General features: G+C 37.9%; 1 protein-coding gene across 8 annotated transcripts; it reads right to left on the minus strand.

The window, feature by feature from the left end:
- ECT2 (epithelial cell transforming 2) lies at positions 1 to 23311 on the minus strand. 8 transcript variants are annotated; one of them, XM_072344276.1, is made up of 25 exons: positions 23132 to 23311; positions 21775 to 21929; positions 20739 to 20818; positions 20518 to 20610; positions 19417 to 19599; positions 18807 to 18896; positions 18205 to 18312; positions 17559 to 17632; positions 17315 to 17445; positions 16356 to 16471; positions 16118 to 16180; positions 15483 to 15705; positions 14499 to 14635; positions 13735 to 13854; positions 12907 to 12975; positions 11844 to 11954; positions 10833 to 10929; positions 9992 to 10073; positions 9095 to 9173; positions 8786 to 8905; positions 7267 to 7405; positions 6697 to 6851; positions 5000 to 5107; positions 3775 to 3921; positions 1 to 1353 (listed from the first exon to the last, which is right to left on the minus strand). In XM_072344276.1, the coding sequence occupies exons 2-25, from the start codon at positions 21902 to 21904 to the stop codon at positions 1264 to 1266; spliced, it is 2745 nt and encodes a 914-aa protein (XP_072200377.1). In that variant the 5' UTR covers positions 21905 to 21929; positions 23132 to 23311; the 3' UTR covers positions 1 to 1263. The 8 variants fall into 8 exon arrangements, with proteins under 8 accessions (XP_072200377.1, XP_072200376.1, XP_072200378.1 ...); XM_072344275.1 differs by having other exon boundaries at positions 23142 to 23310; XM_072344277.1 differs by lacking the exon at positions 23132 to 23311 and adding an exon at positions 22915 to 23050.
- Between the last annotated feature and the right edge of the window lie 944 nt (positions 23312 to 24255).

A 24255-nucleotide genomic window follows, 5' to 3' on the forward strand; every position in this document is an offset into this window, starting at 1 on the left:
CTGGCAAACCAAGGCCTAGCAAGCTGTGCATCTTACTAAAAATAGCCATGATAGTTAATCAAAGTACATTTATAGAGTGGAACCCAACTCAGTGTTTTTGTGCAAAATGAGAGTGGACTTCCATAAAAGCCTGCTTAGCAAAGCCATAAGGAGTCTTGTTTTAAACAGTTTATTTACATTGCTTGGATTGGTACAAAATATAAAAGCAGTTTAGTCTGACAGATTCAGAAACGTCACTAATTACATATAGACAAGACAGGACACTGGTGGTTAAGAAGCCAGAAGTTGAGAGCTCCTAATACAGACAGTTAAACCTTTACTAAACCATTAAAGAAATGCAGAAATATACATATTTAAATGGTTCCTGAGATAGCACTAGATCATACTGACTGAGAGGATACGAAAGGAGTGAATGTATAGCTTTGAAGGATGACAAACGCATGAGAAAGACAGATGGAAGCCTTAGGAATACAGCTGAAATTTAACACACCCAAACTGCTGGGCCCTCGTCACACCAGTAATCTCATGCATTAAATAATGAGCTATTAACGAAACATTAGGATGTCACAGGAAGTTTGTTTTTCATTGTTACTTTCAAACAGCCCTAACCAAAAGGGAAAGCCGTAACTCTTGAGCATATTCATTTTTTCTTTTAATCACTTGTGGTGGACAAAGCTAGTCATAGCTTTTAAGCTTACTGTTCAAATAGACCAACACACCACTGTCTTACAGTGAGGCTGCAGAAGATCATAATCAGAGAAACTCAAACCCATTTCTTTATAAACAGCTACACATAAAATATCTGGAATAAGCAGCTGTACAACAGGTTAACTGCCATACTCAAAAGGTCAGGCACTTCCTAATGCATCTCCATTTAAGAAATCAACTGTTCGAACATTAAGATGCTCAGCCAATTGATTAAGTTAGGCAAGCATGGGAGTCATTCAAGCCAGCAATAAGTTATGTGATCATCACCCTTGTTTCAAAACTGGTCTGTTGTTTAAAGGGGACAGTTTCTGGTGAAAAAATTGTGCAAGGGAATAGTGGGTCTCCAACAAAGACCAAGTTACTCCTTCCACTCGATTACCTGATCTACATCAGTACAACTAGAAACCCCTTTGTGATTAACTTAGTGTTATCTAACGTTTTGCTAATCATTGCTAAGTGCTAATGACTAAGGTACCATTAATGTCAGTAACAGGTCATTTGAACAGCCAGCTGTTTGTCAGTCACTATAGTATGGCACTGTACTTTAAGCCTGCTTCATATCAAGTGGGTTGTTGATCGACTTAACGTATGACTCCTCTTTTCAAAGATTGAAGGAAGGCTGACCAAGGATGGAGAAGAAATGCCCTGTTGAGGAGGAAAGAAAAATAGTAGTCATTTAGTAACCAAACAAGTAGTACACAAGGAATAAAAGACTTCTCCTTGTTACTAGATCAGAAATTCAGAATGCAAGAACATGCTTGTGAAGAGTGGCTTTTAAACAAGTATTAACATACATTTCACGTCACACTTTTTGCACTACTCACCTCCTTGCAAATGTAAGGAAGTGTGTTATTACCACAATCTCAGAGTAACTTGCTCCCCTCATACCCTACAACTCTGTGTTCTTACTAGGCTTGAGCCTAATTGGTCACTGAAACATACTTTCTTGGCTACAGAGCGATATGCTGTATCACAATGACCTGTCAAATATCTACTTGGATTTTATAGTTTTTACATTAGTCCTTTAAATACTTTCATGAGCAACCTTCTGTTGCTCATCCTTTTCAACATGGTCATGATAGTTAGATAGTTTGCTGTAGCCATGTAATTCAGGAACCTTTTAAGTAAGAACACTTTGGCAAGCTTTTTCTTCTAGGAAATGTGTCTGTAGCATGGTTTCTATTTGCAGTTATGGGCAATATATGAAAGTTAAATTAAATCCTAAACCTTTCTTTATATAGCTTTTTTTATTTACATATGGGGAACAAGAAGTTAAAACCACAGATAAAGTTAGCTATTCAAGACCACCCTGCCATTATAATACTAGTCCTGAGGATTCTGGCTGGCAAGCTTCACTGCTGCCTGGACACAATAAATTGAAACAAGTAGTTGTTCAATATTATTTTAATTAGGTCTAACTTTTAATTAAGAAAAGTTAAAAAGGATCTCTGAAAGAATTAACTTGGCATTCAAAACCAGAAATAGCACAGTGTGTCAGTGCTGAGTAACCCACAGCATTACAACAAGTCAAAGGAGAACTCAATCCTGTTTATACCTTTGTGGAATCTATGTTTTAGGTAGCTGTACCATTTTGTCTTAATCAGAACTGGATGCTTACTCCATACAAGGTAGGCTTTAGCCTGACTGTTAATGCCCATCCCCTTTTCTTGGGGATTATACTTAAGAGACTATATATATATATATATAAATACATGAAACTAATGTTAGAATTAAAATATATGTAAGATGGATGTCTACTCTAACGCAACCCCATGACCCAATCAAAGTAGCTTTATGCCAATTCTAAAGGGTAGGAGATTGATTTAAAACCCTATATAACATCAAATAGAACTCACACTCTACTGCCAAGCTACAGCTTATTCTGAGGTCCAAAAGTTATGGGGAAAAAAAAAATGAAATAAGTTTTTTACTCTTAAATTCTTGTCATTATAGGGAAGAAATTGTACACAGGGACACAAACAAGAAAAATGCATGACTTGCATTTTCATGGGAAATGAGATGCAGTTCTACATCAAAATAAGCACAGAATATTAGAATTCCAAAACAACTGTTGAAGCAATCATAATTGAGGGAAGAAAATCACTACACAGAACTGGGCTATAGCCAATCTGATTTTATGTTAATTCCCTATAAACCAAGGGAGTTCACTGTCATACTTCCTCCCCTCATTAATTTGTATTTCTTCATGCCTATCTAATGTGGCAGATAGTATGGCAATCTTTGTTGTACAATTTAACGGCCACTCCAACATACTGAATCATCTCTGCATTAAGATTCTGACATTCAAATCAGTAGTAGAAAGATACACAGGAAATCCTGTTCTTGGCTAGCTGTCCTACAAACTACAGGCTTTAAAGTAATGTTCGCTCAGCACAGATTTACTAAAAAAGAAACTAGAAGATGATAAAAATCCTCAAATCCTAGAACAATATACTAGACTGTATTAGCAAATTGTGTCTGAGCTAATGTGGCAGAAGAGAGCTGCAATGGGTAGCCAAGAATAGCGGGAGCTGCAGCACCAACTCATTTTATTTCACCAAGTTTTTATGAACACATAAGCAGATAATTCACTTGCCTTTTTTAAAAGCTCTCAGGCTGCAACATCTGTAAGTTTCTATACATCCTTCCCAGTTTGTTTCATCAGCTGTCTATTACTTTACTATACTCACTGATGTTCTCTCCATGTTATTTAGGGGCCTCATTTCTGCTCTGTCCAAAATGAAATAGCCCAAACCAACATGCAGGAGTGCAGGGAGCTTCTTGCTCATTCAGAATAGGATGCATATTCCAGTTCCAGCAAGAACTTGCTTTCAGCTTAAATGTATTATCAACTCCCAGGTTCTACTACATATACGCACACCTTCCTGCATTTGCAGTAAGCAAGCCTTCTCACTAAACAGTTTCACTCTGAGAAGAACACATCTATGAAAGTAGATCAAAATAATTTTTTCCGCTGCAGATCTTCAAATTGTTACAAGATCAACGTTAGAATGGCTGTGGTCTTAAGAAGGTTCCTTGCTTGGGCTGCACAGCTAAATAACTTACCGCTAATGACGATGTACTATTCAGACGGCTGCCTATGTAACTCTCATTAGCTGAGCTGGGACTTCTTCCTTCTGTTGCACTATGTGACATTAAAGCCCTTCGAAGAGCTCTCTTCGGTGTTTTTGAGAAAGAAAATGCTCTTGTAACCTGGGGAATTTGACAAGCACTGTTATACACTGACAAAGATCAGGCTGTAATAGCTACCACAATAAGCTACTACTCAGGTTCTGAAGATCTGTAGGACAAGTTCTGAACCAGAATACAATAGCTCTTCCTCACATGAAAAACAATTAAAACCAAATAAACAGAAGACAACTTGCAAGTGGGCCCGACTTTTAGGAGTCCCCACAGCCAGTGCTATTCTCACTTGTCCACACAACAACAGCATTTAGAAAAAAAATAAGAGATGAGAAAAGGAAAAAAAAAAAAGAAAAAAAAAAAAGAAAAATAAGGTCTGGTCAACTAGATTTCCCCACGCTCCTTGCATTTTGAAAGGTCAGATCCCCTTGCATGTTAAGTCTTTAGCACCTTCTAAACTACAATAGCCTCTACAGTTTTCCTAGGAAATGGCATCATCTTGATGAGAAAAAAGTCTGCTGAGAAGAATGGAGAACAGATTCCTCCTTGCTGCTTCACCCTCTTTCAGCAGAACCAGACCAAGGGCAAGCCTATGTGACAGGGCAGACAGGCAGCCCCTCCTCCTGCTTCCCAGGCAATCCCTCTCAGCAACACAGAGCACACATCAATTAAGTGCAGCTTAAGCCATACACAGAGGAAAGTACATACAGGCAGAGAACAGCCTTCAACACTTCCGTGCAATTCTGAAGTCTAGCATTAGAGCATGCACACTTCACATACATTTGAATGTATTTGAGCTTTGATAACTACCAATACCATTCAGTGCGCTAACAGCAGCTACAGTTGAGGCCTGTTTTTCTGAAGTTTAATTGTTTGAACCTTTTAAATAAAGTTCCATAACAACATCAATAACACCTACATAATATTTACAACACTTCAGATACTCCAATAATTAAGATATCCCAAAACTACCCTTTCAAGGCCCTCAAGTACTTCTTACTTTCTGCCTTTAAGGAGAATATTTTTCACTGAGATTAAGTTCTTCCTACAACTGCTCTAAGTTCTACAAAGCACTCGAAATGGAATACTAATGCCATTCTGACTAGACCAAGTTCTGCTGTAAAGCACAGTCTTTGTAATATCTTACCTTCTTTGATGTTTTCTTTATTGCCCTAGATGCTCTACTTAAAGTACTGTCCATATCTTTAGTATTTACTTCAACTGAATCAGGATCAGCAGCATAAATAAGGTTTTCCTGCAGAGAAAAATAGTGGTTTCACAAATTTAAGCACTTGTTAAAATATCATTTTCTAGCTCATGAAGTACGGTTTAGAAATTTTTAATAGCCATATTCCTCTTTTTCTCTGTACGTTACGAGAAATACAAAACTATCTGTGTTGGTTTCAGGATACTAACCACCAGTAGACAGTTACAGAATAACTTTATTGTTTTCATGTTTGTTTACCCAGGCTCAGGGCTAAGCAAAGCAAAGGCAGGAGGTCTGAAAGCATTCGTGGGGAGTTACAAACTACACGCCTATTTCTTTCACTGGCACAAAAGACTCTTAAGAAAAACTATAAGAACACCAAACAAGGTCTAGGGCTATTCCCACTGCCTGACAAACTAGTTAAAGTTTTTTACTGCCACCATGTGGCAAATCTACGCTATCTCATTGTCATACAGTATTATTACTGAAAACACAAAGAAACCTTAGACTGACATTCAGCTTGCCACTTACATTAGCAAAAAAAGTTATGTACTCACTACAAACCAATTATTACACAAATCATAATTAATAGCATTCAGTATAATAGACTGCTATTTGTCAGCATATGATTCTGAATGTCCTGGGCAAGATGAACCAGATTTGTTACACATCCATTAATTTTCTATTTTATTAAATAGTATTTCCACCCCTTTGCGTTATACTTCATAGAATCAAGAGTGACTACAGGTGACTGATACAGACTGAAGTAAATTAACCTATTTGAATTATTACTTGTCCTGCTCTTTTTTTGGAAGAAAGAAACCACGATGCCAAGTTTCATTTTCCAACATTCCTAGATGAGATTCTAGGCAAGACAGAAGATATTTTAATGCAAGTGTGTTCTAAAGTACTCAAAGGCACAAATGCTATACAGCAAGAAAACAATGCAGAAAATAAAACATTACCAACAAAACCAAGCTGGTTTTGCTTCACATATTGCAAGAATTTTCAGCAAATTTGAATAACATATGCCTATATTCTGGGATAGTTAGAACACTGGGCAAAAGACTTTTGCCCAAACTGGGAGGGATCTGCACTCCCAATTAATGGTTTCTGGCTGTGAGAAGTGTAAACACTGAGCTTTTAGGATAAAAGAAGGTCAGCATCTCTGTTATTTCCTATTTCAAGGTTGGAGGAATGTCTGTAGGAGGATGATGTTTCACATCTCTTACATTCTCATGCCCATAAAGCATATAACAGTGATTAAACCTAACACAAAGAGTTAAACCAACATATAGTTCACAAGGCTAAGACTGCAGATAAACAGTGAAAGCGAGCTGAGGACAATCTGGTTGAGATTTGCCCTCCTACAAAAAAAATCATCAGTGCAGAGTTTAAATTCCTTATTATTAATCTGTGCTGGGTGAAGGGCGTGATTCTTTGTTTTACATACTTATTATCTTCTCCAGAAGCTTCCTCTTCCACTTTTTAACCACTTACTTGCTGACATTCTAGCACAAATGTTTTCTGTTCTACTTCACCTGGAACGCATCCACTTTTAACAAGTTCTTCACCTTCCTGTATTCCAAGCCAACAGAACAAAACATTTCCAAAAAAAACAGCCCCAGAGAACTTACTGCATCAGCTTTACAAATAGTGTTAGCTACATGTCGACACAATGTTTTCAGCCAGTCTTCTTTAGGAGGTTCTTCGCTGGTCATTTGGAAACTGAGTAGCTTGTTGTTGTGTTCTGTAGGTGGACGTACAACTAAGGCAAAAGCTTTGTGGCAATCTGTAGCAATTTTGAAATAACAAATAAACCAGACAGAAGTAAGAAAAAAAAAAAGCAAACTATTTCATATGCCTTCCCACCCCAAGGGATAACGGGAGCAACCTTTTAGAGCTAACCCTTCAGATTCCAGGAGTTAGACTTAGAAGAGATATAACTCGGTACAAGGAATTATACGCACAACTTCTGTTTTATCACTCGCAAAAGAGTTATGAGTTTTGTCTGCATATCTCAAGAAGATTGCAGCCAGTTCGTTCACCAACTAGTTTGCACACTGTGGTCTAGACTATTTAACTTTCATAGCTAACTTGTCATACAACAAATATGCCCTGGCATTCTGTCTCACAATGGGAAAACCTTCATCCTTTAAAAGAGATTTTTCATTGCTGTTGGAGCATTTTAGATCATACAGACAGACCTTCTGTCTCCCTGATGTCCAGGACTTTTTTGATCTGGGAGAGAGGCATGAGTACAACATGCTTAAGAGAAGCAGGAGGTCTCGTGTGGCCATGAGGACTCTTGAAAACGCCAATGACTTTGTGACGCTTCCTTGCAATCTGCAGTTAAATAAAAAGACAAGTTAAAATTAGAAAGTCCATTGCTGTTTTATTTGCCTTCTGTATTCTTACCTTCTAAAACAAACAAAAATAAAGCCTTGCTATGAAGAAATACACACTGGAGTGTTTTAAAGAACTGCATTACTGTATGACAGAAGTCTTCAGTGAATTTGAGATAAGAGATGCTTATAGATAGTTCAAGTAGCCAAGAAATACTTGTTACTTAGCAGCAACACCTTCAACTCCAGGGGAAAAAAAAAAAAGAAAGAAGGAAGCAGCTTTGTATTACAAGTTTCAATTCTACCCTGAAGAACAAAGCAAAGGCACTTGGAAACCTATTACAAGTCAGTCTAGGTTTAAGCACTGAAGACAATGCCTATATGGATAAATCAAATCAGTCTGTGGTGAATTGTGTCCTAAGAGTATTACTTGCTGTTACTCATCCATGCAATCATGGAGTAGATTTCAACACTGGAGATGTTAGTCTTAACTTTACATTAAAAACAGCGGTAACATCAGTAGTTTCTATTTTATAGAAGAGATACTTTTAATTAAGGCTTTTAGCTTGTCTTCATTTTTCCCTTACTTCCTTCACAAGTAGAGAAACTATGTCAGCTTTATTACTAGGCAAATTACTTTTCATCATGTATCTTCTTAACATAATATTAGTCTAGATATATGATATGTGAATTTGTTTTCCTTGTTTGTCAAAGCACAGACAGCCCTATCTCAGAGGTATATTTATTCACATTAAATACAATTAAACTTTAGACAGGCCAACAGCCTGCTGAGCCAAAATCCAGCACTTTCTCATCTATTAGTACTAAGTACAGTGCTTTGCAGCTGCATAATTAAATATGTTGAGAATTAAGCATTATACTTTAAACAGGAAAAAAAATAGAAATTGATTCCTCAGAGGAGTACAGATATTGGCATACAAGGCAGAAATGACAGAAAACTACCATAATCATTACTTGATATTATTGCATATAATTAAGAAAAGAATTCAGTGAGTGACAGGACAAGAATCAGGCATTTGTGATGGTAACTTTCAAAATGTGTTCAATATGTTGGTATTATTTCCATATAGAATTGTTAATTGCTTTTTCCAAGGCAAAAATGCCCTTATCTTTGATATCAACTTCTTAATCTGATTATAAGATCATCCAAAACTCAGTTACTCGTGTTGCTTATTCAGTACCTACCAGAAAGGTAACATCAGGATGTGTCAGCTGTCTGTGACTTAATTCTTAATTCTTCTTAGTACTGTGACTTAAAGTCTGTGACTTGATTCTGCTTCAAAGTTTAAGTTTCTCTTGTTTATGTTCATAGTGTCAAGCATTTCACAATTCATTAGAAGTGTTCTTATAGTAATCTTACCTCTAAGCAATCATTAAACAGAAAGAGCGTGACCTGCTCTCCCCTGTCACAGATGTCATCACCAAGTGCAATGGTTTCCAAACGCTGAACTAAGCTTCGGTGGGAGGATAAGAGATTGGCCTGCGCAACAGAAGCAAAAAGCTCATTAAGCATTTAATTCGAGGGCTGGATTACTGCTTGCTTACAACTTAACACTGGAAATCTATTTAAAATAGTACCATTGCATTTTAACATCACCTATTTTTGCAGAGGAAGCAGGAAAACAAGCAATCATTTTTACAGGTCTGCAGCTTCTGAAAAATTACTTACAGGACAGCCATCAACTTCATAAACAACATCAAAGAATTGCCTTTGAGCCTCTGTTTTCCTCTTGTCTTCGTTAATGTGTCTGAGGAAAGAACATTACATTTATCTTCAATATCAAGCAACTGTAAATGATTTCACTGCATTTAAGACAAAAATAATGAAGCTGAACATTCAGAAAGCTTACAGTAGCCCTTGGACATACAGAAGTAAAGTACATTTACTCGTATGTCCAAGCACTACATGCTAAGCAGGCATACATGAAACTTCAGAACTATAACATGACAAGAATATTGTTCTATTAGCTAAAATAGCATTCAGTTATTGCAGTTTCCCTCCCTGCCAGAAGAGGGAGGAAGCAGAGACCAATTCTCATATGCTGCATTCTACAGGTCTCACCACCACCTTAAGTCAACACTACAGTTCATCAGAAGTCAAATGCAAGAATAATTGCACATTAAGAGTTGCTGTAAATCAGGCAAGCATTTGCTTAAGTAAATGCATAAAGTCTCATTGCTGGAGACACACACTACACTTCAGAAGAGGTGAGCTTTATAATCTGAACAGCTTCAGCTTTAAGCTTGCAGAATGGTGCCATCAATAGCTAACACAGGACCACAACAGACCAACCTTCCAGCACCAATACTACATAACCTTTCAATGGAAATTTACATATACACAAGATTTAAAGGATGCTATCTATCCCCCACATCTCTTCCACTCTGTAGAGGATAGAAATAACTGGAACAGAGTAGACAGAACAAAAGAATCCAAAGGAATACATATTACATACACTTAAATGGAGACAAAACATATGGCAGCAATATGTTTTAAGTTAGAACAATTTAAAATAGATGAACAGATCCGTACATCTAACAGTTTTATAGAATGAATTTCACTTACGTCATCACTTCTTTTAATGATTCAATAGCTCTCTCTAGAATGATTTTATCTGGGTTGTCTTCTGCTGTATGCTTCTTAAGATCTGCAATTCAAAACATTGCAAGTTCTCACACCCTTAAGAATAAAATGTTGAGAATTTGAGAACTAGGAAGACAATTTAATTTTTTTGGTTAGAGCAATTTCATATCATTTCACCCACATGAACTACCCATCACTGCAGCTGGCAGTCTTCAACTGAAGTAGTTTAACACATGCATGACTTACACACCACTATTTATGCTGACATATGGTACTTGACTTCAGCTTCCAAATACAAGTTTAATTGCATGTAAAGCTTACGTTGCTACCATTAATAGCCAATTTTAGAAAGGACTACTTACATGCATTATTAAGAATCCAGATTCCTGCCTTATGAAGTGGATGTTGTGGTCTGTGAAGACACTGTTAACTCACATCTAACAGATTTTATAGTTGTTACAATAAGTGGGTGATCTCAAGACAAACACACGAAGCTGTAGTCTTGTTGATATGAATTGCTCTCTCATTTGAACCTCAGTTACACTTGTGCTTAAGACAACGAAACTGTTTTCAGAACAAGCTTTTCTTCTAACCGTTCATGTATGTATCTGAAGCACACAAGTGAAATTTTCTTGAACTATGCTTGTTTCAGTAATTGGTCTTGCTGACTGCTGTTAAGTGTGATTATCTCTTAGAAAGAAGTATGCTTCATGTAAGACAAATCACTTCTAATCATGCCAAAAGCAGGATTATCTTGGTTTTAAATACCTTGATCAAACATACAAAAAAAAAAAACAAAAAAACAAAAAACAAACTAGATTACCATTTAGTAGTAGAACAACACTAGGCAACCTTTGTACAGGACGGATAAGTAGTTCAGCTAGGCTTTGACGACCACATTCTGGTTTAGCTTGGTTTATCTACAAGAAAAAGGGGAAAAAGGAAATATTTCTTATTTTTCCAGTTAAAAGGGAAGTGTTATATCCTCCAAGGCCAGCACTGCAGAAGTTTCCCCAGTGTCTTTCAAAACAGGTACACAATGATTAAGCAATCACATTAGAAGACATTCAAATCTAGATGGTGTTTATCACTCATCTTTTCAAAATGGTTCAACTGTCCATATTACCAGCTTCTCACACTTTTTTCCAGTTGTTAAGGCATAGTGAAACAGGTGAGCTGGTTGCATTCTTTATCATTTCCCCATCATTTAATTATTAATATGCAGAAATAGTCCTTAATACCTCAGAAAACAAGAACTGAGATCTTTTAGCTTGATTGTTTTGGGGTTTTGTTTTGTTTTTTTTTAAAGATATGCTCATTAGATGCAGAAGATTTAAAGCTACACTGAACTAACACTCAGCTATACAGATTTCTCTAGAACCCTGGGAGTATAAGGACTCCTCTACAGACAACTTTCCTTTTGAAGATAGCCTTCTCTTAAATCCTCACTTATGCTCCTTCTCATTAGCCACAGGAATAGCGAGACATTCTGCCTCCTTGGAAATTCATTTCTGCAACAGTTTTCCCAAAATAGCTATTAACTTGCAAGTCTTCAGCACAAAGATGAGGATCAATAAAGAAAAAAAGAAGGTATGTGTTTGGGAGACAAATAAGTTTTTCAGCATATAATCAAACTAGCTTAGAAGCTGTTACAAACAAGGAACTTGAATCTCTTAGTAAAGAAGACACCTGAGAAGCTTAAGGGATTGAAGTTCAAATCCTTCCTATTCAACAATCCTTCAGGTTCTTAAATTTCAAGTTCCTCATTAACTGCATTAAATAGTTTACTTCATAGTAGTTGCCACCTTCACACAACTTCAAGGAGAACACCTACCTTCAGGAAGGCATGAAACCTTGGCTTCTGTTTTTCACATCTAGTAATAGTTTCCTTGCTCATTTCAAAGAAGTTCACAAATGGTGGATATGTTTTCAACAGGTCTTTTGACTGAAAAAAAACAAACAACTGTAAGAGCTCTGTTTTACATATGATGTAGCATTGCACATATATCTGTACACCCTGAGCTGCTCAAAGGCACATTTTAATGAAGTATAAAGCATTGTAAACCTATGTGTGCTCACATAACAAGTTAGGACACTTTTGCATGCCAACTGTTCAAGATTCAAGGCTGCTTATGAAATACAGACTGCTCTCAAAGATCAAGTACAAATGTGATAATCTAGAAGCCACTGAGCAGCTCTTTCAAGCAGAGGAGATTCTTATCTAACAAGATACTTTCAGTGAAAGTTTTGGAAATCTTAGATATCTTAACTAGCGTGTGCAATCACCTTTAGGAAAAAAGGCATTAAATCACCATAAGCAATACCTCAGATCAAGAGCATTTGAATACAAAACATTCTTTGCCTCAGCATGATTAAGGCAGCAAAAGCACAAGATAAGTATCAGACTTACTATGTTAAAAAGTACTGCAGTCCCAGACCTAGCTTTCATGCTCTGTACATTATGTACTCGTGAAAAATAAGCAGTCATTATTCACACATTTTAAGTCTTCAAGGAAAAAAGCAAGTGCCTTCAAAAAGTTAACTTTCTAATTCCATACTATTGAAAGGAGGCAGAAGATCACTAAAATTACAGTAAGAGTTTCTTCTACCATTTAAGTAGAAAATGTCTGTAGCGCTGCAAATTGAAGGCTGCTTTTAATTACACCCATTTGAAGTTTTAATCCATAATGCAAACAGACAGATGTGGGCTGACAGGGATTACTTACACAAAGTATATCACTTAACTCAGCTAAGAAGTCTAAACAGAAGATACAATAATACGAGTCAGTGTTCTTGCTTACTCAGTAGTGCTATGCTTGTGTTCGCTACATCCTACAGTGGGTTATTTGTAAGATAATATCTCACTATAGTTCAAATGCATAAAAACAGAAACTTACATATTTAAGAAAGATATCACCAATACTTTTGCTTTCAGTCCAGTTCACCATAAGATCTTCCAGGTCTTCCTAGATTAGGTGCAAGGATTGGAGAAGAAAATAGTGTGAGTGTCAACTGCATAAAGCTTTAAGATGGTACCAGTGCTCTGCTAAACACACATAGTCAGCACAAAATCATAATAAAATAGGCAATCCTAAAATCCACACAACTTCACAGTAAGCCTCTTAACTTTATTAAGAGATGATAGCAAAACTCCTCTGGTTTACTAAATATACAGTTTTGAATCAATAGAAGTAGAGTCTAACGATGTGTCTGAACTAGTTAGCTCTATAACAAAAATGGCATAATAGCAGTTAGGATTAAATGAGAATTAGCATAGGTTTCCCCAACTAGGTGCACCAAGGGTTAAGAAGAGTAAGAGCAAGCTGTTAAGCACCTATCAGCTTGATAAGGATCAAGCTTATTTACAGTCAGCTAATAACAGGGACAAGACAGTACAGCTGAAGTTCAGGATTCCCTTTGAATTGAGAGGTTTCATCACTGTTCTCCATTTATATCTGCTACTTATCTTCATTACACTAAAGTAGAGCAAAGACAGACAACCACTGTTCTTAATTCTGAGTACAGTTCATGAATGGCAGTATTAGTTACATATAACACTCACACTTCAGGTACTTAACAACTTAATTATAAATTAAAAGTATATTTCCGAATCACACTTAATTCACCCTAATGATTCTGTATCCATTCAAGTAGCTATGACTTAACACAAACAGAACTTAAAGTTGGCATCATATCTCCCTGTGTAGGGGGAAGTTACAGTTTACCTTGATTTTAGTGTGTACATCAAGAATATCCGGAATGCTGCCAAATATGGTCTTAATCTCTTCCTGTGCAAGTATTGGTCCTCCAAGTTGTCCCTCCTTCTCCAATGGAACTTGAAATAACTGATGTGTTAGACAAAGAGTCATTACATCTTCCATGCATTGTGTATAAAATAGTTACGAAAATAATGGTGTTGTCTTCCAGATCATACTTTCCTGCAGTCACAATCTTGATACATCCTGTTTCCACTTAACAGGAACAGATTATGGAAGAGTGGTTTCCAAATGCAAACGCTAAGTTAGTTAGCATTACTATAGAATCATCCCTTTATCTCCTCTAGTCACACACATTCTTCAGGAATGATAATCAGCCACAGCGGAAGCAAACTTCCTAGGAAGTGAAGCTTCTCCTGTAAACTGCTTGCTATTCTGCTCTTCTTGCAATAGCAAACAGCACTGGTGTTTTTTCCACCTCTATGCACTAATATCTTAAAAAAAATAAAGTCATGAAGAGCCTATTTTCTTAAAGTTTAACATCTTCATATCAAGCATAGCTTCTAATCTGAGATCTGCAGTTGGTTTATAACTTCCAGGTTTTATAATTAACAACATCCTCAATATACCAATAAAGTTGTAAGTTCATATACATTATCTCTCACACATCTTTATTGCTCCAAGTTCTAAAAAGCCCAAAGAAAACAAGTCACTTACATCAACACCATGTGTCTTAGTACAACTGAATTGTACTTGCTGTAATACCAGCTTACCTGAATAATTGTTGTAAGAATATCAACATAGTTACTTTCTGTCTGATATAATTCCTTTGCAACCTGCCATCTTGCAGACTGCTTTAGTGGAAGAGGAGTGGAGTTTCTCGATGGCCTTGCACAGGATTTCGGCGTTTCTGATTAAAAGATATTTACACAAGAAAACAGAGTTCTATAAATGAGAGCTCCTGAAAAGGTCAACCTCCAAGAAGGAAACTTTCAGAATTCAAGGGAATTAAAGAAGATTAAAAGGCTATTCTTTATTTAGACATCATAACTCTTTCTAAAAATGACTTTATTAGTCCTATTACAGACTAATATTAATGTGTTATTCCTCAGAATTAGTCTTAGACTATTAAACCACTAGTAAGCCATTCACAGACTGGTCAATGACTCAACCCTCTTATGCTCAGTAACAATTTGAGGCCAAGAGCTGAATATTATTTACACATTCAAGTTATGTTTCTCTAATTTTGCTTTGCTACATCAACAAGTCTCTCAGATACCACATAAGCAGCCCAAAACCATTGCTTGTCTTTACAAGCAAAACCTGCAACATTTAACTTAGGCAGTGTCTTACTATACTTATAGGGAACAATCCCTTAATTAGTATTTAACCTAAATCTACCCTCTTCAATTAAAACCATTGCCTCTTACATACAAGTAACATATTATATTTAAGTCTTTAAAAGCTTTTTTAAATGTTTGGTTTTGGTTTTCTGTTTGTTTGTTTTAAGAGCACCAGTAACTCCTCTCTGTATGTGCTTTTGAATATGCTTACTGTGATGAAAAGAAGCAGCCTGCCCCTGTATCTGAATGCTTCACCTTGACCCTGAATCCCACACACTTCAAGGAGAAAGTCTGGAGTTACTCAGGAAACCTGCAGCAAATACTGAAAGACTTCTCCATCACTACCATTATCATTTGTATGCAGAAATCTCTTAAACACTGCAAGCGCATGCAAATGAAGGTTTTTAGCTATACCTCCATTGGTAGTGCTTGATTCTGGAGTGTTAGAAATGTCCAACAAGGACCCAAGAGAAAGCGAGTGTTCAGCTGATGGGCGCTTCCGAGGAGGAAAAGGTGACATGTCTGTTTCTCTAGTCAGCTGTGCAAGAGTCTCTTTCAAACGGCGTCTTTTACGATTGCTGTTTGGAGTACTCAGAGAAAGTTGTGACACAGACTTTTTGAGGCCAGGACTCTCTGACTGTAGAGAAAGAAAATTGAGTTTAGTCTTTTTACTTGCTGTTTCAAGCACAACTCAGGGCAAACATAGGTCAGATGAGCACACAGAACATTTCTTCCTCCCCCCCCCCCCCCCCCCAGGAAAAAACAGACAAAGCCCTACTTTTATTTTGTAAAAAATAAATATAAATACATATATATAAAAAAAATAGGATCCATATTTTTGTTTTTTATTATTATTATTATTTTACTAAAACTAGGTTCAGCTTTCAGGAAACAAAAGAATTCCTCAAATTAATACTCTAGAGGTAAACTTACCATTCATTACCTGAGATTTAAATGCTGTTTAAAAAAACCCATTCATTTCTGGCTCCACACATACTAATTTCACCACCAAGTACAAGCTGTGTTGAAATCATCCACATAATACACACCTTCTCAAATAAATACATGGACTCTCCAGCTCTGGCATCCATTTGAATGCTTCCCCAGAACCACTGAAGAATAAGGAAACCACACATTAAAAATAACAATGTTAAATGTGTTCAAAGTAATGTATGTAGTATTAAGACTATTTGCACACTGAATGCAAGCAAGTAGCTTAAGCTAAAGAGAAAGTCTCACATGGAGCAGCATATACAAGTATTCCTTCAAGAATCTGTAAGCACTAACCTCTTGCTTTACAATATAAAGTTTCTTTAAAGGTTCAAATGGAATCTCTTTTACTGTACTTTCTTCAACCACTAAGTGCGTACACCTTTCATCACCAACTGGTAAATAACATCCTCCTATAGAAATAAGAAAACAAAGAGGTGAATAGCAAGACAATAATATTATTGTTAAAAGGTGTTGGTTTGATAGTTTTACAACACCTAGAGCCAAGGAGAACTTGCAAAACGCCCCATATAATACCAGCAGCAGACAGCTTTTAGGAAATAAGCATCAGCAAACAGTAGTAAAGTACACATAGAAAAATGCTGGGAGAAGGCACAGCTTGGAGGGCATTTAAACCTCCCTGGAAATAAACATTATACTTTACTGAAAAGCTTTTCTTCCTTATTCGTACAACAAGGCAGGTATACTCTGTGTGACACAGAGGTTCTAGCTTGTGAATAATCTTATATAAGTTTTAGTGAAAAAAAAGGTCAGGGAAAAAGAAAAAAGGCAAAAGCAGCCAACTTCCATGGTTTGAAGACTGCTTGCTATTACACACCCACTGCATTCCCACTTCTGTAGCTGTATTGCATAGATGTTCTAGCAACACAAGGCAAGAAACATTGTTATCTATTACCTCGTGACTGTTTATGCAACTCTTAGTGTAACCCTACACTACCAAAAAACCTCAAACATCTATCGAGTGTTTTACCAGTGACATTTCATACCAAAGTTGAAAGTTCCCTAGGATATTTTCAAACACTCTGTAGTTTCTTTTAAAACGGCCTAACTTCAATCAGTCTAAGAAGTTAGAAGTCTTCAACAGCTGTAAGAACTGAAGACATCTAAGAATCAATTTAGAGCTTTCCATGGTGAAGATTCCTCACTAATGCTTTAGGATTCGTAATCCAGGATTTTGCTCCAGTGAAATATTTACCAGCTATAAGCCCCAAAGATCAGCATTTACAAACAATAACCTTGCATCTCTGTCATTTCTTCCATGCTTGCTTTCTCTTCATCGGAGAATCCAAGGAAACTTAGCAAGCAGTCCTGGAAAGGAGGAACTTTGAACTGATTTCTAACATCATCATCAGCTGCACAGAAGTCACTAGAAAAAGGGTGCACAAAAGTCACTACATCAGTACTATGACACTACTTCAGCTCACAATACTACAAGTAAACAGGACATAAGTTCAGGGCTGAAGGAAAGTAAATACCTACATTTCATTCCTTTTCTCCCAAGCCTTATAAATCCACTCAGCTTTCATGATAGGAGTACCAAGACTTACAGCAATCTACAAAACAAGAAGTGCATAAACTGCAACAAATACTTTTCTATTTCAGTTCCTTCCATGTCAAGAAAAATTCCAACATAGTTTTTTAATTTTCAAGACACATACAGCAAAAAAATGTGAACTTATTCCTTCAAAAATGAAGCACATAAATGAAGACTTGAAAACAACTGGTTATGGGAAAGCTTTCTTTTCTAAAGGTTTGCAAAAATTGAATACTGAAGTTTCACATAAGTTACTTCAAGGTTTATGTGCTTGTCCAAAGAAATGACCAAGAACATCATAATAACAATTTAGTTGATGTTTAAGCAATAACATGACCTAAACATTTTAGTTCCTATTATTTACAAAACTTGTCTACTACAAAGAAAAACTCTGCATTCAGGGAATTATTGAGATCTCTACGAGACAAATGGGTATCCAAGATCAACAGCAGATAAACTTGTAGTTACAAGTCACTGCTGGTGGTACAGGGAAAAAAGCTTGTAACTTACAAGCTGAAATAAAACTTAAGGAATTTGTTACAAGAGGGAAATTCAGACAGTTCTCATGAAGTACCACTGAAGCTTACATACCCGGAATTTATCTCCATGTGTTGAATTAGCCACCAGATGTGTAACTTTTGAGTTGAAGTCCTTTCGAATAATTCCCCCCATATGATGAACTAAGGTCACCAGCTTAACCTTCAAAAATGAAGAAAAGATGAGCTTGCAGTCAATACACAGTGCAGAGTGAGAAAGGTACAAGAAGAGTTTACAAAACCTAATGTTTAGGTCAAAACTCAAGTCCTAATAGCATGACAACATGATACAATAATAGCAAGTACTCTGAATAGTACTGAAAAGCTTCACCTGACCACACTACTTCCTATAGAAATACAAGAACAGTATTGGGTAAATTAGATCTTATCAAAAAGCCTGAATCTACAAGTGTTTAAACAGCTTGGACTCAAGTACTTATTGTATCATTCCAATAAAAAGTGACTCCAATTAAGTTTTGTTACTATCCATTGATATCATTGCCTTTGGAGAGCAACAGAAGAACAAAGCAGCTCATTCCCAAGATAGAAGTTCTAGTCATGGTTAAATCCTACAGGTGACAGAACAGAAGAGCATTATAAAGTCATACTTAATATAGCTTTACCTATCCAAAGGGGAGAAGGAAAAAAAATTCTTACTAATTCATCTTTCTTCCTGAATCCTGTAAAGCAGAGGACCAAGTTCAACATACTTGCACAGTACAGCGGACGACATGAGAAAGGTAAAGGCTGAAACGAGATGAAGTTGGCTCATCAGTTAAAAGTATAATGATGAATATTTTAATAGAAGCAACATTTCTAATATAATATTGTTATTTCCAGTCTAAGCCTGCATTTTGAGTTCCGCATCAGCTTTAGACCTAGCAGTAGTGATAAAGTAACTAGAGAACTTCCCAATTTCAAAGGTAGTACTTCACACATTTTCTCTTCCTCAAGCCACCTTCCTTTAAGTGAGGACTTCTGAAAATAAGTGTCTACCAGTACATACTTGTATGCTGTCTTTCATAATGGCATAACTCCACAGCAACTCCCACAGCTACTGCAGTAGTTGGGATCTTACCACTATCTGGCCTTGCTTTCTCATTAGATGCACTAACCTAACATGATACTAAAAAAAACAACTTTTCCTCAATCTTAACTTGATGACAATATTTGTGATTCACAAAGAAAAGGAGATAACTTTGAACACTTCATACTTAAACTCACTGCATGAAAGAACTACTCAGCTGATCTCATAAGAAGCACATACCTCCCCTTTTTGTGCACAATGCAGTACTACTGGTGGCCCAATGACACGGCAGTCTGCTTTGCAGAGGTTATTAAAGATGGAACCTTCGAAGTCTGTTACAACGAAGACAGTCTCAAATTCTGGGGAATCACAATCTCCAAGCTCTTCTATTGTATTTGTCTTCATGTAGGGAACTTTAATCTCCTTAAGCAGGCCAGGAAGAGGTAGAATGTTATTCAAGCAACATGCTTGAATTAGTGTCAAAATTAATTTTAACTTTCGACCATTAGGAAAGTGTACAATTCAGACCTGGACAGACATACTATTAAAAAGGTTGACAAAAGCTAGATGAGTAACCTTGTTTCCTAGTATAAGAATAGCTATGAACTGCACCAAAAAAATCTCAAAGCAGTTCCTGCCTCTGAAGAATTAAAAAAAAAATAATTGTTTAAGTAGTTTTACTTTAGTTCACAGTGACAACATCCCAGTGGCAACTAACTATAGATAGGGAGAAAAAGAGAAGCAAAACGAAATGTCTCCCTTCAGACAGTCAGAATATCTTAAGCTGGCTCTGGGTGCAATTAAAAAGCAACACTCAGCTTATAACAGCTAGCTCCATGCTGCATATGACCTAAAATAACAGAAATTAGTTAAGTTCACTGCTTGATATTTCTAAAGACTTAATAACATTATCTATCAATCACTAGTTCAAGATTTTATTTCCTAGGGCTTTGTTTTTTAATATTAAGAAACAGAGAATCACCTCTTAATGTTAAACACAGCTTTCAAGTGAAAAATAAGACAGTCAGCCAATCATGAAGCCAGTTCATAGCAAGAACTTGTGTTAGCTGAGTAAGCATGCGTTTGGATGTCTAGACTGATTTCTCACCCCTCTAGAAAACAGCTACTGAAGAGCAGCAGACATTGCTTCCTTGATAGATGTTTGAAGAAGTTGGAGAAAGTTTTGAGAAGATTGAAGAGTTATAAGTGACACCATCAAAACATCTGCATTACTTGTGACCACTATCCCAATTAACATAAATAGGAAGAGTCCACACATTTCAGTCCCAGTGAAGTGCAACATGCTGCATGCAATCACACGTGCTTAATTGCATGACATACCATATGAATAATACTTTTTATTAGTTTTTCTTCAGATTTACCAGGGCTAGTTTCCTTTATCTTAATAACTGGCACTTCCATTATCCTAATGGTCTGTGGAAGAGGAGAACTTTAGTACAGAACCACATTGGTTAGCAGAAGTATGAAAAACGACATCTCATTTCAGTACTTTTTTTCTCTTTTTTTAAGAAAAGCAAGAAAACAACCTCAGGCACACATACCTCCAAGGCTTTCAGCAGCTCTTCATTCTTTCCTGCTTCCTGAACCAAAACCACTCTTGTTTCTATTTGAGGCATTTCTTCTGTTTATAGAGAAACAAGGATAACATCCATATTTCAATAGAAAAACCCATGTTAGTTCTAAATCAAGCAATAACTTCTAGAAGAAGTAGACTATAATCTTTTCAAGACAGCTTATTTATCAAGATCAATCCTGAAAATAAGTGTTGCCTCAAGAAGACTGTCCTTGCACTAAGACATGCTCAATTGACCATACAGCATAAACTTCTACTATATGGTACAAAAAGCATCCTTGAATTCATGACCATACAGTCACAGTAAAATTGACTTGATGCTTGTAACAGAACTAGATAGCAAGACCGCTGAAAGACAGACAGAATCTTTGCTAGCTTCTATGCTCCTAGCTAAGAAGGCTCACTGTTTCCTAATAACTATTCAGTTTCACAACGGAATATGAGAAGCAAAATTAGATATCTTGTTCTTTTCTTCCTCCTTGTATCAACGTGCCTTTGAAATGAAAGGAAGAAGGGGCAAGTGTTGCCTCCAACAGTCACTTGCTCAAGAAGACTGACTGCTTTGCAGGCAAACAAAAATGCTTTAGTGTGTTTTCTGTTGAGTTTCGGTTGCTCGCATCTTAGCATTAGTTAATAAGCTAAATAAATTCCAAACTCAAGACTACTACTTTAAGGGCTACTTGTAATCCTGCACAACAGAGCACCCAGTTTCCAAACACTTGCATCAGTTGGCCACTTACAGTTATTCATTCCATAGAAGTATCTCTCAATACATGAGCCAGAAGAGCCATTTAATTTCATGGCTACGAGCCAAGATTTTGAAAACAAAAAGAGCTTAAAATGAAGACTGCTCCTTTGCTAGTGGAAAGATTCCAAACCAACACCCTTTTGGCTACACTACACACAACTCTGTGGTTCAGCAAAGCACTTCCAGTTCTCCAAAGCATAACACCCACAAAGTAATCGGTCACTGCAAAATACTGGTCTTAAACTTCTTACATCACCTTCAACATCCACAACAGATCCAGGAAACACATTCTCTTTGGAGTTTTCTACAATTTTGGAATCAAGAACAGAAGAATCAGCCAAGAGGCTCCTCCCGTTTTCAGACACCAGCGTACTGTTGTCAGCCATGATTACTTCTCTCTTTCTTCAACAGCTAGAAGATAGATGTGCTCATTTAAGCTACAGTTGCCAAAAAAGCTCCCTAATGAACCCTATGACAAAGGCTGTCAGAAGTAACTTCAGGCTTCTAAAAAAAGTTTGCTCATTAAAATCCCACTGACAGAACAGTTAAAGAAGGAGTCATGGAACTGGTAGAAAGGATTGTCCACAAGCCTACAAGCCTATTATGGAAATAGCAAAACACCAGCAGAAGAATTAGAGTACATAAAGTATTTTGCAAAGCTTTGAGTTGTCAGGTAAAATGAATCAAGGCTTCTACAAAGCTATTAGGCATGCATATAGAGCTACCCACACAATTCAGGATACCGCCCTACATTATTACAGCACTGTACAAGTATCCATCATTACATGCCTTCTGTCTTCCCTTATAGATGTCCATCCCTCCTCGTTCATCAAGGAGATGAGTTGGAAGAGCATAGCTCTTAATACTTTCTTTCTGCACAGGTATCTGAATCTTGAACCTGAAAATATGTTTTAAGACAACTGTCCAGGAGACAGTGCATTTTCTTAGTACACGTTTCCTCTGATTCATCAGTTATGTTAATATTAGTATTTACAAAGCAACACCCAGAATTACCCAGAATAACCCCTATAACCAGACTGCTGTACCATAATAACCCTCTGTACCACTCAAACTGAAGCACTCCTACATTTATATTGCGTGTTAGTAAGTAACCTATGCTTTGAGTCGGGCATTGATTTTCTAGATGGTTTTCCTAGCTTATTTTCTTCACGGGCTTTCATTTGGGATGCTTTGAGCTGGGCTATAACACCCCCACATTAGTCAATAACACAGCACAGATAGTCACCAGAGCCACACACTGGTAGTGCCAAAGCAGAGAAGAAAGCAAACAAACAGCACACACAGCAGACATGCACGTAGCAGCTCCCCCTACATAAGAGGGAACAAGAATCCTGACGCTGTCACTACAAAGCTAAAGGAAACCTCCGGAGCTCACAGGCCAGCAGGTGCAGCGGGTCAGGCCTCCCTTCCGCCTCGGCCGGCCGCCGCCCCATAGGCGATCCGGGACCTTCTTCCGCAGCACGGCCCCACGCTGCCCACACCCAGAGCTACCCTGCTTGGGCTCGGCTCAGCCCCGACCCGGCCACATTGCCCCATATTGCCCCATATTGCCCCCACACTCCCCAAGCCGCCCAGGCCCGTCTCCCTCTCACCGCCACCGACCGCAACAACCACCATCAGCAGCCGCCGTCACCGATTCAAAAAGCGAGCCGCCGCACTAAGCGCGCCGCCCATTGGCTGCCCGTCACACTTCTGTTCTATAATCCTCTTTCTCATTGGTCCGCTGGAGTGCCCCGCCCCCTTCTGAGGTACCCGAGAGCAGGTTGCTGACTGGGCGGGGCGTGCTGCGCGCTGATTGGCTGCTGGCGGGTTTCGAACTCTTCCAACGGCCGCGGCCCGGGGCCGGTCTGAGATGTGGCTGCGGCTCCTCATTGCGGGTCGCTGCCTCCGTTCCATATCGAAACGCAGGGCACGGTCCGGCCTGTCCTCAAAACGCCCTTGGGCTCCGTGAAAGAGATAACAAATAATGACGTTGTCCAGCTTAAAAAAATAGAGACCGGCTTTTTCCAGTTCTCTCCCTCAGGAGGTATTTCTCCACCCTCACACCCTGAGCCACGGGCCGGGTTCCTCCCTGGTTTGCCACAACAACGTAACGTTTATTAATAGCTAAACAGCCTCCCCTTGCAATAACGCCCACAGGAAGAAGATTCCAGGAGATTAAATCACCCACTGAGTCCGATCACATCATCCCCGTGGGAGCAGTTGATGGAACACCTGGAAGAAGGCGTGTGGCCGTAAGAGAAACGCTGTTGTAACCCCGAGAGGCCTGAAGGTGCCCCTTCAGGTGCTGGCTGTGCTGCAGCTGGTTGGCTTTCTGGGCCAGCTCTTGCTGGTTCTTGGCTTCAGGGGGTGAGTTTCTGTAGACAGGCTGCCTGTCTGATAGAATAAAACGGCAAGCACTTGGATATGGGTTGAAATGTGTTTGATTTTTTGCTATTGTTTTTTAAAAGAAGGGAATCTTTCATAGAATAAAGCGTTTGATGCTTTCAACTGACAGCCACGAGCGTGGATTCCACTGGGCGTAATTATTCCATCTAGCAATAGCTTCCAAATGGTGGGAGAGGAGGGAGCTGTGGGGGGGGTCACAGCAGTATCTGTTACTGAACTCGGGAAGAAAAAAAATCCCAGTTCAAAATAAAATGACAGAATAAATCACATCGTAAAAAAAATCCATCTCCGTTTAAAAACCCAGGCACCGTTTCGCCTGCCTAAAATG

The sequence above is a fragment of the Excalfactoria chinensis genome, chromosome 9 (assembly GCF_039878825.1).
Source record: "Excalfactoria chinensis isolate bCotChi1 chromosome 9, bCotChi1.hap2, whole genome shotgun sequence".
NCBI lineage: Eukaryota > Metazoa > Chordata > Aves > Galliformes > Phasianidae > Excalfactoria > Excalfactoria chinensis.

What these genes read in the sequence shown, in the direction of transcription:
- ECT2 (XM_072344276.1), bottom strand. Translation starts at nt 21,904, where the DNA reads ATGGCTGACAACAGTACGCTGGTGTCTGAAAACGGGAGGAGCCTCTTG. An exon ending in TTTATATTGTAAAGCAAGAG is followed by an intron (nt 16,181 to 16,355) that starts GTTAGTGCTTAC and finishes CTTATTCTTCAG; the next exon opens with TGGTTCTGGGGAAGCATTCA. An exon ending in CCATGTATTTATTTGAGAAG is followed by an intron (nt 15,706 to 16,117) that starts GTGTGTATTATG and finishes CTTTCTCTACAG; the next exon opens with TCAGAGAGTCCTGGCCTCAA.